This window comes from Lactuca serriola, chromosome 2, assembly GCF_051521515.1.
Source record: "Lactuca serriola cultivar US96UC23 chromosome 2, Lser_US96UC23_V15, whole genome shotgun sequence".
NCBI classification, from domain to species: Eukaryota; Viridiplantae; Streptophyta; class Magnoliopsida; order Asterales; family Asteraceae; genus Lactuca; species Lactuca serriola.
Genome location: NC_136409.1, coordinates 214,163,037 through 214,181,865, shown reverse-complemented (window position 1 = coordinate 214,181,865; position 18,829 = coordinate 214,163,037). Strand labels below are relative to the sequence as shown.

The following is an 18,829-nucleotide window of genomic DNA, read 5'->3' as shown; positions in this document are numbered from 1 at the left end:
AGTCAACAAGTCAAAGTCAACAAGTCAAAGTCAAGTCAACAAGTCAAATCGGTCAATCTTGTATAATACTTGTATGATTAAAAGTTATTCTATGAAAACGTACATTTGTATGTCAAGAATTCGAGTGTCTCGGTAAATCTATGTGTTTATCAATGTGAAACCTTAAGAAGGGAGTTAAACGCATCAAAACACGGCTATGAACCCTTTTTGGGACTTAAAATAATCATAAACGAAGTATAACAGGGTCCATGGACCTTGCATTGCAAGATTATTCGATGAAAATGGCTAAAAGTGTATCTCTCCCAAATCTCTCTCAAACTTTTTATAGTCAACCGGGTCATCCCGACCCTTAAATTGACCAAAAACCGCTCGAATCGGTGAGTTATATCGAAAAACAACTAATTAGGACTGAAACTCCTCTTAGGAGCCGAAACTCCTCTTAGGAGCAGAACCTCCTGTCAGAACCGAACCTGTCAGAAGCCTCTCGGACCGAGCCTCGCAGTCAGAAGCCGAGACCGAGCTTCGGTCCCTCCTCCCCCCTCACACCTTCGGTCCTTCTTCTTCCCTTCTCTTGGTTCTTAGCTTCTTAGAGCCGAACCTCGCAGGTTTGGTCCCTAAAGCTGATTTTTGACTACTTTCGCCTATTAAACCCATTTTTGACATTTTTGACGGGATTTTTTTCACCAAATTCATATTTTTACCACTTTTAACCCCCAAAACTCATATTTTATTTATTTCTCAAGGATTTATTAATTAAAAATCATTATTTTATATTAAGAGGATATTTACCCTACAAGTGGGTCAAGTGTGCCCACTTGCCTTCCATGTGTCACCTTCTCACTTGCCACCTTATCCACATCACATAAACCAATGCACACATCACTTCAAACTCACAAGTTGCTCCAGCAACCTTCTATATAAATAGATCCCTGGAGGATTTCTTGATTTACTTGCTCATTTCAAACATACACACTTCTCATATCACCTCAAGAAAGCTTCTTTCTCTCTACTTTCCACCACCTTGTGCAAGTGTTCTTGAGTGGCTACTGCACTTTTTGGTAAGTATTCCATCTAAACTCAATTTTCATTCCATAATTTCATAACACTCTTGGATCATTGACTCATATCTTAACACCAAAAATCGTTCTTAGGATCATCCAAACTCTCACGTATTCATCAAGTGTTCTTGACTTCATACTCCTCGTCTTCGACCTTCCACTCTTCCAAGAATCACTCAAGGTGAGTTCATACCCTTATGTTTTCTAGTTTTATTTAGTTTTCATGGGGGGGTAATACAAGTTAAACACCAAAACAAATTTGAAACTTAACTTGACAGCTTACAACAGAAAAGTTGTGACCTGTTCACAAACTGTTTTACCCAACTTAAACTTAATATTTTTCAAAAATGCTTAATATGAAAATGGTTCAAGTTTATACCTTTAAAATGACTACTTTATCATCTCCATACAATTTTTCTACAATTTATGGTGATTTTTACAAAACTACCTATCACTGCAGCAACGAAATCGGACCAGGTTGTGAAAATGAACATTTTCACATTGGTTTGAGATCACCAAAAATTATAAGAAATTTGTGAACATAGTAGACTCTTTTTCCAAACTCTCCAAGTTTACGGATTTAGTTTTTGACTTACGATGATTTTTCTATAAATAATCTAAAACAGTGACAGTTAAGAGTTAAATTGTTAAAACAAGTTTAAGAATTATTCACACCTTGTAACATGCTGAGCAAGGTCTGTAAGATTTTATACTTAGTATTCTCAATGTCATTTTATTGAAATACATGGTCATGCATAACAAGGTTTCATTTACAACATAAAACATTTTGATAAAACTATAATAAGTATAGTTTGGACACCTCAAATAGTAATACTATCGATTTACAAAGTGAGTATTTTATTACAAACTACGTGAACATGTTAATGAATAAATTTGTGAGACATTCATCTTCGGAGTACTATTTAGTAGAACAGAAAAGTCACGTAGTTATAGCTATAATCTCTTGTAGGGAGAGCGTGATAGTTGTATATAGATCTATATTGGGTTTGACAACCTGCACCTAAGCTGCTTGCAACAGCTAGACCGGCAGGTCTGGGGTGACAAGTGTCATAATATTCCGACATGTGAAGAACGTCGAGTACGAGGTCCTCGAGTCATAGTATGTTTATAACAACTCACATGGGAAATTAACAAACACACCGTTCACGGGAATTTAAGGATTTCACGAAAAGGAGTTTTATTTAAATATAAAACCACATATAAGTATGATGATTTACTTACATATACTAAGTCTTGGTTCAGTTAAGACTACACTAAACCTTTTATAAAATAATGGATTCTCTGGAAACAAACTTTAAGGAACAACATACATTTTTCATTCATAAATTCCTTATGAACTCACCAGCTTTAATGATGACACTCTTTCAAAAACAACTTGTATTCTCAGGTAATCAGTATTACGGGTAACCACAAGACTTTTTGAAGGCAAGACGCTAAGGCGTAGATTTCTTTTGAACTATTTTGACATCATATGTAATTTATTTGGAAACATGTATTTTGCAACGATGTAACCTTTTAAATTATATGTATGATGGTTGTGTTTACTTTCTTCACTATGGTTATGACACTGAACATGACGTCCTCCGCCCCCGAACGTTTCCGTCGTTCCGGTTTGGGGGTGTGACATGGTGAGTAAAGGATACAAGCATATAAGTCAAATTTTATTCGTTCCTTTTTCCCTAATAGGAAAAGAGATATATTTAGGCCTCTCGATGATTTGGTGTTGACTTATAGTGTTGGGTCCAACCAGGACTCAATTGATGTGTTCAATTTGAAATCTTATGTCGTCATCACAAATCATAAATGAATAAACAAAAATTGGACAATAAGATTGATTCTAATCCATGTCTCATGTATGTATGATATCTAGTAGAATAGAGGAATATTGGGTCCCTTATCTAAGGACCAATGTTTGTTTAGTTCGGAGTTCGGTAGTTGCTTTGGAAAGCACACTCTGTTTTTTAATTTGGAAGTTGTAATTTAGTTATAGACTTATCCAAGTGGGAGACTATTGGATTAGGTGTCTAATCCATTAACTAAATTATTATTAGCAAAGTCCTTTTGGGTTGCCCTCAAACCTAGTAAGAGACTGGAATGTTATTTGGAGAGAGAGAGAGAGAGACTAATTTATTAACTTATTATATGATTAATAAATCAATTAGAAATCAAAATAAATAATTTATTAATATGTTTTGAGAAAAATATATTAATTCGAAATTATATTATTTAATTAAGAATTAATCAGAAATTAATTGGAATTAATTGGATTAATTAAAAGTAGAAGGACTAAAAGTGACAATGTCCAAAATTTGAATATTGATTGATTCTAAAACCTCTCTAGGAGAGGGGACTGTTCTATAGGGGATTAAGGAGTTTTCTTGGAGTTATAAGATGCTTAGGGTTGCTTGGGGGGAAAACAAAAGGGTTAGAGTTATCCAAAAGGAAACATGTCTTTTATGCACCTCCTTAAGCCATATAAATACCCCAAGGCATAGGTTTTTGGTTTTCACTCTTCCAAGGAGCCTCTTAGAGCCAAAAATTATTTCTTCTACTCCTTTATCTTCAATAGCCTCCAACTGCTAGGGTTTGGATGTGAGCCATCAGAGGCACGAGATTTCTAGTGTTGGCTTTCTGAAGCTCTGCAAAGAAGGGTTACTAGCTTATTTACAATAATAAACTAAAAAGTATATTTTCTATTATCCCTTCTCCTAAATCGAAAATATCAATGAATTTTAGGGTTCTTAAATTCAAACTTTTATTTACATATCACAATGAGAACATAGATCCTTTAGGGTGTATACGAACTTAGGGTTTTAGGTTTTCTGCCAAAAATATGATTTTTGGTAACTATAAAACCTATCATCCTTTTCAACCAAAACTTCTTCATATTCTTCTTCAGCTTCTTTTTCTGGTTTAGATACGCGTGGGCCTTCATATCTTTTCCTACTTCTCAAGGAAATAACACTCACATTGTGCTTTAGATTGTTTTGAGTGTGCCCCAGTAACTTTCCTTGAGATTCCAGACGACCCACACAAGTAGCAAGTTGAGACACATGTTGTTCCAGATTCTTGATACTAGCTCTAGTTTCGTTCTGGAATGTTTGTGTGCTCGTGGCAAGACTTTTTACAATATCTTCTAAGGCCACATTGGAACTACTGGGTTGCTGATTTGAAGACTGATTCTGAAAATTTTGATAATTTTGCTACTGATTATTCTGAAAGTTCTACTGATAATTCGGTTGTTGCTGAAAACCCAAAGGATGTTGAATTTGTTGTCTTTGCTAATAATTGTTCTGAGAAAAATTTGGAGTCTGATTAAAGTTTTTTTTTGTTGCTGATATCCTCCGACAACTTTTACTGGAGCCACATCCTCTTGCAATAGTGGAAACATATTTGTTTGGTGTTCAGTCTTCAAGCAGATTCCACATTATTTCTTTGCAGCTGCTTTTTCATTTGTAATAATAAAATAGCTTTCGTTAGATCAGAAATTTGAGACTCCAGATGAGCATTGCTGCCTTTTTTTACTCCCCTTGGCTGATCTGTGTACCACTCGTCTTCAGTTGTTGCATACCACTTGGATCGTGTGAACACTTTCGGAACTGATATTTCTACCCTATACCTGGGTTGCAAGAAAATTCAGCCTAGGATAATCCAAGAGGACACTTACGATTCTAGGCTCAAAAATCGTAAGCCAAATTGCTAGAAGGATTTTATGTTTGTTTGAAGAAAAAAAGAGCTAATAATTTTCGTGTCCCTCTTCTCAAAAAGAAGATTTGTTTATATAATAGACGAGATTAGGGTTTGCCTCTTAGGATTGGCCGTCATGGGTTGCTTTTGAAGCAAGTCAGGGTAATCCGGATTTTAATGAGGATTTAGGGTTTCCAAACCTAACGAATTTCAAAATGAGAGGGGAGTCAATAAAACACCAAACTTAATTTCGTAAAATTGTGCAAGTCAATAGAACACCATGAAGATCCACCAGGGACAAAGATGTTCTCTAAGCCTCATGAGCCAATACAAAAAACGCAACTATGAGCACAAAAGATCCCCCGACTTGTCGTCAAACCGACTTCTAATTCGATCTTATACATATGTGCACTCCGCACAACCCCGTACATATATTAGAGTACAAATTATGAAGTCTCTTAGCTCATATGTTACTTCCGATTACATAAAATGACATGGAGACACTAAAATCACTAATAGTTAGTTCCTAAGGATTTTCACATCAGTTAAACTTTTATCATTGTTGAACTTTCAATGATTAATTCTTAAAAAGATTTCGTTTTATGAATGTTTTCGTTCAGGAAAATTAAGAAAAAAATCTTTTTATATTAATGGCGATCAAGACTTGTCGGCCACAGCGATAAATCACCAATCAGATTATATGATGACGGATCAATATGATTAAATGGTTATAAATTACAAAATAATTCAAAAAAGAAGTGTTAAATTTGGTATTTGTTAACTATTTATAAAAGCAAATGATGATCAAGCCAAAAAGAGGGAAACAATACTTATATGGTGGTTCAGAAATTAACCTATAAGCCGAGTAAACTAAAGGGTTGTTTGATATGTTTTCTATTGTGTCTGATAAGAGAACTCGGTCAAATAATCTCTAATATATTTCTTATTAGGTGTTATACGAGTTAGATCTCCTTCAGTCAACACCTATCAAACGGTCCTTAAGTCATATGCTTAATAAAGGCATCTAGGATGTATCCAACTTTATCAAGTTTAATGGATTGACATATCAATGATTTTCTTTTTATACAACTTCACTATATAATTATAAATTTCATTGAACTCTACAAAATTTAATAAAACATATTTAAAAAAAAGGTAAATAAATAAGATTGTGTTTTCCTATCGGACGGTTCAAGTTCAATGGCTACCGATCCAAATCCATTAAGGCCAACTTAGCAACCATGCTAAGTCAAGAGTGGATTAAAAGCCAAATTATGCATTGGTCATTGGTGGAATGGTGGCCATAAAGACTAAAAGGATTGCACTGAATTATCATAACTAGACATATATACTTAAAAATATCTTAGTCAATGGCATCTTCAAGTGAAACAAAGTCAAACCTTGCTTCAGTAAATTTTAAACTTGATTAATGGAATCTACATGATCATGTATGATTTTTATATGAATCCAATTTCATTTTCATGCTACAATAATCAATAGACCCCACCAACACCAGTCTTTGTTGGGCTTGAATATATAACAACATTGGCATGCATGATCATGATGTGCCATAAGATGAACTATCTAGCATGGTATCTTCTTCTTTTTTTTGGAACAGAGCATGGTATCTTCTTTTAACTCGAACTAGTCAACTTAAATAGCTGTCAAGAACCAGATTCCACAATCTTATAGTATCAAAACATGCCTAATCAAAATACCAAATTGCATTGCCTTTTTAAGTTACACAACTGTTGACCAAATAAAAGGTCAACACAAGAAAAAGAAAAACAAGAACATGGAAGTTATTCAAATCACAATCAAACTACCAGTAATTTATTTACTAAACACATGAGCAGAAACCCTTAGCTACAAAGGACTAGCCAAGACACACACTTCAAACTCACTGGTACATCTTTCATTTCAAACATCACATTAACTTCCATGAAAACCAGTAGCTTCATTCTTCAAGCTTTCAAGGCAACGTATAAGCTGCATAGCACAACGTACAACTATGTCAGAGTAATGAACGATCAAATAGGTTAGTCAATTAGTAAAACCAGTAAAAATGAATGAAATTAAGCAACCTCCACATTGATAACCAACAGGACGATCAGCAATATTGCATCGTTTTGGAATGGTCATGGCAATTTCAGGTTTGATTCCTGAACTTTTGGCAGTATTAGACAGCATAACTGCGCAGAGGCATTTAGGGTTTTGCCCTAGCTTCTTCACCTGAGCACAGCAACTGGAAGAAACAGACGCGTTCTCATCTTGTGCAGCTGATGCACATGGTGCGAGCTTGAAAGCTTCCATATCAGGGTTTGCTCTCCCACACTCACCTGCTCCGTTTACTTCACCAAAACCAGCAATCACAAGAGCCACAACAAAACCCAACAGGCAGATGTTTTTCATTGAAGCTTCCATTTTCTGTTTTTAAGTTTTTTGTATCTCTATTCTCTAGCAGAATGCAGGAATCACTTGTGGATTCATAGGATTTTATACTGGTTTTAAAAGTTGCTTACACGTAGTTTACACTATCTTTAATTAATGGAGGAAACACCATCAAGAACTCATCATTTTTTTGTTGCACCACTACACTAACATCAATTAAAATTGAACTAAATATTAGAGTCCATTATGTTAGAACAATCATTCAGCAAGAAGAACGGTATTGTTAACTAAACAGGTGTCATTCTAAAAAAGAGAGTCGACATGTTATTTCGAAAAAACCCCAATTCACCAAACCCATATCACTAAGAACTTGTATGATTAATTTATCACCGAAAGCAAACTGAATGCAGATGTCGTAATAGTGACAAAGCATGATCTCAGTTGGGTCTCCAAGATTGCAACAAAAACATCTAATATTAAAAATTAAAATTCAAACATAATTATAAGTTATAACCATTCAGATATCAAATTATATGATTTAACGAGTGAAAGCAAACAAGACAAAGAAAACATATGTCAAAAGCCCCAAAGGAACAAAAGTCAGAAGAGGAATTACAGCAGCATAAGTATGCGAACTCCCACACCCTAAAGTCCCAAGCTTGATCTGAGCCACATTGACAAGAGCCATCATCAAGAATCCACACCCACAAACCGAACCCACTGCAGAAATTAAATACCCGACCCGGAGAGCGTTCTTGTTAATATGACACATGTCAAAACTGAAGATCATTAGGTGGCGAGTCTCGCACGAGGTTTTGGCGATCCGGATGGCTTGTTTGAGGCTCAAAGCAACAAGGCTGGAGAAGAGGAAGGAGCTGAAGGAGTAGACATGGAAGCAGATGAGGTCCTCGGCTATCTTTGGGCCAGCCACGCATTTTGGGTCAACGACGAGACTATTGCTTGGATCGGTGGGCTGCCAAGCTAACCCGATGAAAACCGCCAGAGTGAATAATGAGTTCACATTGACGATCCCGTCGAGGGCTGTTATGTGGATCGTAGTGCCGAATCTGCTGGCTCTTCCCTCTTCGACGTTCATTGCTGATTTCCCGGAGTGAATCTAGAGAAGAAGGGGAAGAATGTAGATTACCGGCTCCGATTTAGGGGAACAAAGTGACTGTGGTGTGTTTCGTCAAGGAAGTGCTTTTCTCGACGTCTGAAAGGCCGATGTCGGTGGAGTAATCAGTCTAGCAGATTGAGTCCATCGTCGGCAGCCCAAGTAACTGCTCCAATTTCAGCTCAAACGGGTCGAATAGAATAAAGACGAAACTTGATAAATGGTCCCTTTACTTCTCTCTAATATCAAGTTTAAATTGTTTTTTTTTTCGGTATTGTAGAAGTTCTTTGTTGTTCGAACCTTTTAACATTTTTTTTAATGAAGAAATGAGAGGCTAAAAAGTTTTGGGTGTTTCCAACAAAAATGATGAAACGATGTAAAAGAAAAAAACACTTGAAAATACTTATATGGATACTAATGTTGAATAAATTGAAAGATGAAAACTTGTTCAAAATAAAAGTACTAAAACAATACTAACATTGGTATTCCACAAAGCCTACAAAGAAGAATCCAAAGTGATAGAAATGAAAGCTAGTGGAAGCATTGTAGGTTATCCCAAATTAATATGAGATATAGATCATACAAATCTTTTTTTATCTCAAAGGTGTATATTATTGAGATTTAGAACCAGAAAATCAGACCGAAACCGGAACCGTTAAAGGGTTCAAAAATTGGCTTTATCCGGGTTTCGGGTAATCCGGGTTCGGGTCCATCGGGTCCGGGTAAACCGGGTCTAAAAACCGGAACCAGTTTTTGGAACCGGAACCGGTTTATTGTGAAACGTTTAAAAGATGCATATATCATTCATTTCAACTCCGATTGACATACGGTTTTTTCCAACATGTGGTTTAGAGTTTGTATATGATTTTAGTCTATAAATTTGTCATTTTTAGTTTTATATTCATTGACTTACAGTCCCCCAAAGTCGATATATCAAAGCTGAAAGTTTTTAATTTTTCAGTTTTTTTGTATTCGGTGAAAGTTTTAAAACATACATATCTAATTCATTTCAAGTTGGATTGACATGTGGTTTCTTCCAACTTGTAGTTTACAGTTTATACATGATTTTAGACTATAATTTTATCATTATTGGTTTAACATTCAATAATTTATAGTCCTCCAAAGTCGGGATATCAAAACTGAAAAATTTCAACTTTTCAGCTATTTGTTTATGTACTTTGTATTATGTGAAAATGTTAACACATGCATATCACATTCGTTTAAAGTCGGATTGACATAAGGTTTTTTCCAAAGTGTATTTTAGAGTTTGTACATGATTTTTTATTATAATTTTGTTAATTTTGGTTTCATATTCAATGAGTTACAATCCCCCAAAGCCGGGATATCAATATGAAAATTTTCAAAGTTCAACCCACTAAGTATTAAGTAATTACCAAAAAATTCCGGTTTTTCCGGTTCTAAACCCACTTTATCCGGTTCCAACCTACCCACTTTGATGTTTCCGGGTTTTCCGGTTCTAGACCCACTTTACCCGGAACCGGTTCCTATATATCGGTCCGGTTTCCGGTTCTACAAAATCCCATTAACCGGTTCCAGAATTTCCAGGTCCGGGTCTATCCGATCCGGGTTTGAACCCATTTTCATCCCTATTATCAACACATTCTTCCCAAAATACATTATTTTAACTAGATTATGCAGGCACCTAAGTGCTAGAATTAAGGTTTATGGTTGATAAACATTGATATAGGCATTTGTCTAAACAACGTTCAATCATTAGATCCAAAAATATTTCAAGATGTGTGACCTCGTTTGGACGGTCACACAAATGTAACATGTAATTAATACCATATTGGATAATGTAAGTAGATAAGTCTACCATAAATGATATGTTATGCGCTTAGTTTGAGAACGTGATTATTTGGAGAGCTCCAAATTTCATATAGAACTAAGAATAACATAGAGACTTGAATGTCAAGATCAATAGTAAGTTGTAGTTTAACAAGACCTCAATGATTATATATAACCATGTTCTTATAAGAATGAGACAAATTAAAGCACTGTTAAGAACAATAATATGGCATGTCCAACACTCCAATGAGAGATGTCTACATATATCTAACATATCACACTTATGGAAACACGTGAAAATTAGAGTTCAGTTGTCTCTTAAAAGCCAAGAGTTGCATGAACAATTTAAATTATGTACACAAGCTTACATGTATGCATGCAAGGAACAATTTCCAATAAAAACAAACACTTTTGTTTATGTGTTATTTTGATTTAAATAGGGATATATAAAGGTAGTGGTTCCTAAAAGGTCCACTAACGTTATATCATTAATCAACATTTGAAAATATGTCTAACATATATGAGGTTAAAAAGGGATGCACAATGAAAAATTGAAAATTACAAATGACATTTTATTAATCTGGATGTCATAATAAAGAAAATTAATTTGTTAATTTGATTGTTTAGGTAATCTTTTTATTCAAAAACGTAAATTGTAAATCGGGCTCATAAATTTCAAAACTTCAAAGAAAAAATAATTTAAAAGTTGGTGTAACTCGGCGTATTTTTAAATTTTTGATATTTTAAAGAAAAAATAAAGATAATATGTTATAGATTTACCAATAATAACAAAAAATGAAAACAATAAGGTATAATGACTTAAAATGGTAATATATTTTCTGATTTGTACACATTTAGTCACTGACTTTTTTTTTCGTCCACATTTACCCCTTCAACTTGTTAACCTCTACACATTTAGTCCTTATGATCGGCTACTCCAGGTTAGCCGGTAAAAAGGACTTAATAGGGTAATATATTTCTCACTTTGTACACATTTAGTCCTTAATATTTTTGTACACATTTAGTCCTTAATTTTTTTTTTTGTTGCAAAATAAGTAATTTTTGTTTTTATACTCATTCAACATTTATAAATGATTTCTTTAGGCTTTTCTCACATCTTAAGTGGGATAGCCATTTGGTGGCGAGATAGGTTGAGGTGGACCTGCTATATATTGTAGGCCAAAATACCTGGTGCAGATCAGCTGTAAGTTGTAGACACGGAGGCTCGAGAAGAGCGGTTGGGTTAAGACGGCATGCCGACAAACCCTGAGTATTCCAGTCCGATGACCGATTGGACATGTTGTGTGTTGGCATTCCAGTCGGATGACTGATTGGGCCAAGATATTCCAATCTGATGAATGTGGGTCTGTTATGCATGATAATACGTTTGTTATATCATCTATTTTGTGCTTAACTTTGTTATGCATGATAATACGTTTGGGGGAAACTCACTTAACTTTGTGCTTGCATAGTTGTTGATGTTTTCAGGTTTTATGGTTGATCGTGGGAAGGCGAAGACATGACTATACACACTCATCAACAGTATTAAGGATTCCACGTTTCTTATATTACTCTGATTTCGATAAATTTTGGAACAAACATTTTTTCTTAATAATGGATTTATAATTAGGGAGTTTTGCGTTATTTAAAAATGAAATTTTTTGGTTGTGAAAATGAGACGTTACACATAAACATCAACAGCCGCACACACTTCATCAATGATTGTCCCACGTAAGATGTCGTGAGAGAAACCTAAAGAAATTATTCATAAGTATTGAATGAGTACAAAAACACAAATGACTTATTTTGAAACAAAAAAATATTAAGGACTAAATGTGTACAAAAATATTAAGGAAATGTGTACAAAATGAAAAATATATTACCCTATTAAGTCATTTTCCCGGCTAACCTGGAGTAACCGGTCATAAGGACTGAACGTGAACAGTTTAACAAGTTAAAGGGGTAAATGTAGACGAAAAAAATCAATGCCTAATGTGTACAAATCAAAAAATATATTACTTTTTTAAGTCATTATCTCAAACAATAATATGCTTATACTTTTTTATTGATAATGAAAATTTATAGCTTGAAACTTATAATATATACTTACAATTATTATCAACAAACTTATTACAAATTAGAGTTGTTTAGATAGTTATGTATTATTATTTTTATTAACCATTACAAATTAGAGTTGTTTAGATAGTTATGTATTATTATATTTGTGAGTATTTCGATGAGAAAGGGGAGCAAAAGACTACCACTAATTGGAATCTGATTGGATCGCAAAGCGGTGAAGAAATACAGAAAAACACGTGCCAACCAATGTTATAGAAAATGACATAAAATACCCATCTGTAAAGATCAACCACAAAAGAGACAAAATCAAACAAACAAAGGGACCATCACGATGGAGACGAAGGGTTTATAGAAAGAGATAGCGAGGAAGATCTTGAAGCGGGATCACCAATAGCTGAAGACGTCAACTACTTTTTATGAAACAATGGAGAAGGCAAGCAGTAGTCGGTAACGATGAGAATGAGGGAGTAGAAAAGATGGTCGTCGAGATATTTGAGGCGGTGTAGCGGTTAACCCAATGAACAGTGACCGGTTACACGATGAACAGTACCTGGAGTCAGGTACTGTAGCCGTAGCCTGTATTTCCTAAAAAGAAATGGGTGAATTATGACAAAATGGTAAGGAACATTACTGCAACAAAAGGTATAGTTAAAGGATCATTTTTGTCATTCCCTCAGTACAAATCCCAAACTGCAACAAAATGAATACTTAAAGGACCATTTTTGTCATCCCTTAGCCACTTTACTGTAGCTAAGAATGGAGAATTTTAATATCTATACTAATCTATCCGAATAAATAAAGATAATTTTGCCAAATGTCAACTTCTTATTGAATTTGACACATGTCATTTTCTTAGAATTTTAAAATTATATTTTTTCCACTTGTCATTTTTGTATTTTCTTTTTCATTAATATTAAATTTCCACATATTAAATGACATCTCATAGTAATTAATGTGAATTAATGTACATAGTAAACCTTCCATTTGTGAATTATTATTTCTATTAATATATTAATGAATTCTATTTATGAATTTATATTAATTAGTTTTATTAGTATAGATTAATTTAGACAAATTACATAAATGGTCCTTGTGGTTTACTTTAAAAAATACTTAACTTTTTATACATTCATATTCAGCATGATTATTTAAAACATGATAATATTTTTTTATTAATATAAATTGAATTACTTATTGATCATTTCATTTATATTTATTTCAAAATTTTATTTTAGAAAATACTTAATGTCTACACCTTATATTTAACTTTTTTAATCAACCCGTGTAATACACGGGTTTCACACCTAGTAAATAAAACACATTTTCTGCCACATGTCATACTCTTATTGATTTGGCCATGACATTTTGTGGTTATTTTCAATTAAATTTTTTCCACATGACATTTTGTGGTTTTTTTTATTTTATCAAATTCTACATAATAATTAAATGTAATAATTATAATAAATGCATATCAATTTCATTAATTGACTTTCCTTTTAATTTTAAATTTATAAATTAAACTTAATTAGTTTCCTTTGTTTATTTATGTAAATTATTTGTTTAAATTTAAAAAAAAAAAACACATTAATTTTAATAATTAAATATTTTCTAATTTTCTTATAAATTCAAACTTTTAAATGTTTAGAACTTTATATATAATTTTTCTTTTAAATAAACTCATATAATACATGAATTTTGTAGCTAATATAGTATAATAGTAATCAATTTGAAAAAAAAAAATCGTTGAATGTTTGATGACTTGATCCATGTGCAGAAAAGCCCAATAACCCAATCAAGCAAATTATACACCGGATATAAAAACGCTTTAAACAACGTTCAAAAACCCTAATTCATCAAGAAACGAAGAAACGTTGTTTCCAAATCATCTTCGCGGCGGCTTCCTCCTCCTTGTCCGAAGATGAAGGTACCATGTCTTCAAACCTGATTTCATCACATCCATAATTATATATGCGTAGTTTTGTGACTGTACTTGTGATGATTTTTTTAGTTCAACATTGCAAATCCAACTACTGGATGCCAGAAGAAACTCGAAATTGACGATGACCAAAAGCTGTAAGCTCTTTTCTTATTTGTTACTTGTTTTTTAGACTCGTACAACTTCACAAATTGATATTTGATAGAGAATTGCTGGCATTGACTCCAGTAGTTCTGTTTTATTCGTAGCAATTCTGTTGAATGTTAACCTAGTTGTCTTACTCTTGCTGTAGATAGTTGTACTCGTTAATCTCTGGCTCTAGCTGTAGAAATGACAGATTCCTGGTTTAGCGTGCAAATAGATTTCGAGAACATGTCTAGTGATCCTTCTAAAAAATGAAATCCCTTCTCTACATCGAACAATATCTCATTTTTTGATGATTTACCCTGATCATGTTAAACACATGTTCTCTTTATCCAAAAGAAATAGGAATTGCAGTTGGCTATCTTTTGTATGCATTGATATTTCATTTTTTACAGTTCTTATTGATGTCTGGTTTCGAGCATTGATTTGGAATCCTAGCTGTTATTTCTGTTTTGTTTCCACTACATGTATTTGATAAAGCTGGACGTTTTTATGCTTTTTGTTCTTTCAAAAAAAAACTTGATTACAGTGTTAAGTTCCTTGCATTCATTCTTTTTATACTTTGAAAGTTATGGTCTTTTGATCATTGAGATGACTGACAGTTATTGCTTTAACAAAAATTATACAGTCGTGCTTTTTATGACAAGAGGATCTCCCAGGAAGTCAATGGAGATGCACTTGGAGAGGTATATCCATCTATACTTTGTATTACTAAAATCTGATTAAACCAATAACTAGATATTCAACTTCTATACTTTTTTGATGAACAGGAGTTTAAGGGATACGTTTTCAAGATCATGGGAGGATGTGACAAACAAGGTTTCCCAATGAAGCAAGGAGTGCTGACTCCAGGGCGTGTTCGTCTTTTACTTGTCCGAGGTTGGTTTGTGTTAAAGTCTTTTAACTTTATATACTTTGATCAATTTGCTTTGATATTAAGTAAATGACTTTTTTGCCCCTATCTAGGTACTCCTTGCTTCAGGGGGTATGGAAGGCGTAATGGTGAACGCAGGAGGAAGTCTGTGCGAGGGTGCATTGTGAGCCAAGATCTGTCTGTCTTGAATTTGGTGATTGTGAAGAAGGGTGACAATGACCTGCCCGGACTGACCGATGTTGAGAAGCCAAGGATGAGGGGACCCAAAAGAGCATCAAAGATCCGCAAGCTTTTCAATCTCTCAAAAGAAGATGATGTCAGGAAGTATGTCAACACCTATCGCAGAACCTTCACAAACAAAGCTGGTAAGCCTTTGATTTTTATGTCTCTTGCAAAAGGGTATATAGTAGAATGAATCATTGATTGGAGGGTGTAATGGTAATTTTTGATACATACAGGTAAGGAGGTGAGCAAGGCTCCTAAGATACAGAGGTTGGTGACACCACTTACACTTCAAAGGAAGAGGGCGAGAATTGCTGACAAGAAGAAGAGGATTGCAAAGGCCAAATCAGAGGCTGCAGATTACCAGAAGCTTCTTGCAAGCAGGCTCAAGGAGCAAAGGGAAAAGCGAAGTGAGAGTCTTGCTAAAAAGAGGTCCAGGCTTTCATCTGCTTCTAAGCCTTCCATTGTTGCTTAGGGTTTTTTGAACTTATGTTTATGGGTGTTGAATCTTGATTGGTTTTTGTGATAGTGGTTCAGACATTAGTTTTGTTGTCTTTTTGATCTTATTCAACTCTTTATGATTTTAAGATATGGTTGTTTACATTACATTTTAATGTTATAATATCCTTTTGTACCAATTGTTTTTTTTTTTTGTCATGATGACTGATACAATACTTAACAAAGCAACTCTTAATGATTCCATGGCTGTTAATCCAGAAATACCTTTTGTTTCAAGTTTAATTAGTAGTCAAAGAGACACTTCATTGCTTTAGCAAGGTTAGGTACCCACTACCCTCCTCCCTCCTATTGCATTTCTGTATTTCTCTTCTTTTTGTTAGATGCTGACATGTCCAGACATAAACTGGTTAACATTCGGGAACTCATAAGCCACTGTGTGCAAAAAACTCAGCTCTTCTGCTGAAATACTATCGTGTCATGATTGGCATAAAGATGTTGAAAATGATTGGAAAGGAAAAGTAAATCTCTATATTTTAATCAATAATCTCATCAGGTTTAATTTGTTATTATAGTTTAGTTAAGGCTGAATGGTTTTCACATGGGGCAGAAGACTGTTCATGTTTACTTGGAAATGTGAGTCCACTTCACAAACACTTGATGAACTTGCATGTTGTATTTTGCCTATGGTGAGTATAGCACTAGTAATCTACAAAATTATATATTAAAAATTGATCAATATTTTCTTCTAAGATTACAAAAGTTGTTTATTTGGTGTTAGGTATCTTTTACAGTTGAGGAAACAAGCCATGGTTTTACAACTCTATGCTCCTCAACATTTTCTGTTTGGCATAAAATCGCTATTTCCAGATAAATGGTTATTTTGCATCTTGTATTATATTCTGTAAAGATGGTAGTGTGATATGAATTTATCAATTTTTGGTTTGGAAATAGTAAAACCAAATGAACGGTAACCTTGTAAGACTACTCTCATTGGTGACTAAAACACTGGTTGGTTGGCCACAAAAACTCACCCAGTTTGGTCCACCGAACATGTAGTTGGCACTTCTCTCTCTACCACTTGTCTATTTCTCAGTTTTTCTTTTAATTTAGTTTTTTAATATATTTACTTTATCAATAATTAAATGATATATTTGTAAAATAAATAAATAAAATATACTAAAATATGTAGAAAACAATTATCTACAAAATGATATCACCATTGATATATTTTTTTGATAATTTTTTATATCTTTTTTATATCAAATGTTAGATTGGGTTTGGTTGGATAAAGTTGTTAATGGTTGTAAAAATTTAAGGTTAGCTGATTGTATAGATGGAAGAAAAGGAAATTAATATTTTAATAGATAGTTGAGTTGGATTTGGTTGTGAATGGAGATCGTCTAAGGGGCGATCAACATTGCAAATTAATATGTAAATAATACTAGTTACTAACAGAAATTTGTTTTATTTGCAGCATGAATAAAACTTTGTTATACTTGAGAAGCCAGTAATAATTCATCCTTTTTTTTTATCAAAAAAAGAAAATCATAAGTAACAAGTTACGATGATTATCAATGCAACTTTTTATTACATTAGATTAAAGAAGTTGTTCATATAAATAAATTAATAGCTACCCCTCACCAAATGACGTGCAACTAATTATGCATAAACTTTATCAATCCGTAAATGTAGTTGTATCATTGTTAATCATTTGCAGGACTCGTGAAAAGGTACTAACATGAAATAACATGACATGATATGAAAGAACATGTTGTATTGTGTTTGACATTCATTGAAGCTAGAACCGAGACTGATATCAATAAGACGAAAATTACAATTTTGTGTTTCACCCTAAAAAGTCATTCAACGCTTCGCGTGTGCAAAATGCATAAATTTCATTATCATCTTAGAAAACTTGTCTAAGTCCCCTTTTGATGTAAAAAAATTTAATGTATGTTGATGTTCTCAAAATAGTGGATCAAACTTTGTTGATTCGTTCGTAAAAGATATGTGTAACGCCCTAAGCGGCTGTTTCTTTTTGACTTGATGAGTTTAATCTAGATAGACATACATGACTATTTCATAAAACATGGTTTAATTGTGTGTATTAAGGAGCTAACCCTTTTAGCTATTTGCTTTTGTTCCTTTTTCCTCCCAACTCCTCTCACTTAAAGTTGATGAGATGAATATTATGAAATTTGCTATATTAAATGCAAAGATAAAATGTTCTTTAGTTATTAATCTTGAATTAAATTGATATTTGAGGAGGCTTGTGTAGTTTTTGAGTTCTTAGAAACCCACTTTTGAGGGCCATAATCAAGTTATTTTTCAACTTGTAAGGCAATTTTTCACTTTTAGTTTTTACTAAACCAATTAATTGGTTTGAATTAAACTAGAAGTTTTAATGTGGATTTTTTAGTTTAAGTGACAAGAACAATACAAACGTTATGTTCGGAAGCAAAGCTATAGTTTTTTTCTTTATTATAATGTTTGACGGAGTGGCACATGACATGTTAAGTCGCCACATAAACTTTTTGACATCTATCTCACTGGTCATGTCATCTTTTCAACACAACATGAATGACATGTCATTTTCAGGAAGCGGGTCAAGATTTTATTTATTTATGTTTTTTTTTTTTAATTTAATACATTTGAAAAAAAAACAATCATTTTATTAAGACAAAACTGCCAAATTGGTCCTTGTGGTTTACAAAAAACTTTGGATGGGGTCCAAAAAGTTTTCAACTTACATGGAAGGTCCAAAATCAAGAATTTTCTTTGGTTTTGGTCCTTGCAAATTTGAAAGGACTATTTTGCCCTTATTATTTAATTTTCACATTTTTTTTATTTGTTTTAATTGTTTTATAATTAACAAAAAAAGCAAAAGAAAAGAAAAATAGAAGGACGGGTCCACCCACCTCCCATCTCTCTCTCTCTCTCTCTCCTAACCTAACCCAGATTCATTCATATTCATCGTTAAGAATCTTCCACAACTCCATCGGCATACCCCTCACTTTGTTCAGCCTCCTGCTGAT

The 18,829-nt window shown here is 33.5% G+C and overlaps 3 protein-coding genes across 3 annotated transcripts; 1 reads left to right on the top strand and 2 right to left on the bottom strand.

Moving 5' to 3' along the window:
• Positions 1–6,472: 6,472 nt before the first annotated feature.
• Positions 6,473–7,244, bottom strand: LOC145088459 (uncharacterized). The gene is made up of 2 exons (XM_079026818.1): positions 6,851–7,244; positions 6,473–6,755 (listed from the first exon to the last, which is right to left on the bottom strand). Exons 1-2 carry the CDS (start codon positions 7,188–7,190, stop codon positions 6,739–6,741), a joined length of 357 nt encoding a protein of 118 aa, XP_078882944.1. The 5' UTR covers positions 7,191–7,244; the 3' UTR covers positions 6,473–6,738.
• Positions 7,245–7,612: 368 nt separating this feature from the next.
• MEE60 (maternal effect embryo arrest 60) lies at positions 7,613–8,484 on the bottom strand. The gene has a single exon (XM_079026817.1). The coding sequence runs from the start codon at positions 8,251–8,253 to the stop codon at positions 7,696–7,698; it is 558 nt and encodes a 185-aa protein (XP_078882943.1). The 5' UTR covers positions 8,254–8,484; the 3' UTR covers positions 7,613–7,695.
• Positions 8,485–13,929: 5,445 nt separating this feature from the next.
• On the top strand, positions 13,930–15,973 carry LOC145088456 (small ribosomal subunit protein eS6-like). The gene is made up of 6 exons (XM_079026814.1): positions 13,930–14,083; positions 14,168–14,232; positions 14,868–14,925; positions 15,010–15,118; positions 15,206–15,478; positions 15,572–15,973. The coding sequence occupies exons 1-6, from the start codon at positions 14,078–14,080 to the stop codon at positions 15,808–15,810; spliced, it is 750 nt and encodes a 249-aa protein (XP_078882940.1). The 5' UTR covers positions 13,930–14,077; the 3' UTR covers positions 15,811–15,973.
• The last annotated feature ends 2,856 nt before the right edge of the window (positions 15,974–18,829 follow it).

Excerpts from the sequence above, each read along its gene's own strand:
- LOC145088459 (XM_079026818.1), bottom strand. The coding sequence starts at position 7,190 with ATGGAAGCTTCAATGAAAAACATCTGCCTGTTGGGTTTTGTTGTGGCT.
- MEE60 (XM_079026817.1), bottom strand. The coding sequence starts at position 8,253 with ATGAACGTCGAAGAGGGAAGAGCCAGCAGATTCGGCACTACGATCCAC.
- LOC145088456 (XM_079026814.1), top strand. Across the intron at positions 14,233-14,867 it reads ATTGACGATGACCAAAAGCT|TCGTGCTTTTTATGACAAGA; the intron begins GTAAGCTCTTTT and ends AAAATTATACAG. Across the intron at positions 15,119-15,205 it reads TCGTCTTTTACTTGTCCGAG|GTACTCCTTGCTTCAGGGGG; the intron begins GTTGGTTTGTGT and ends GCCCCTATCTAG.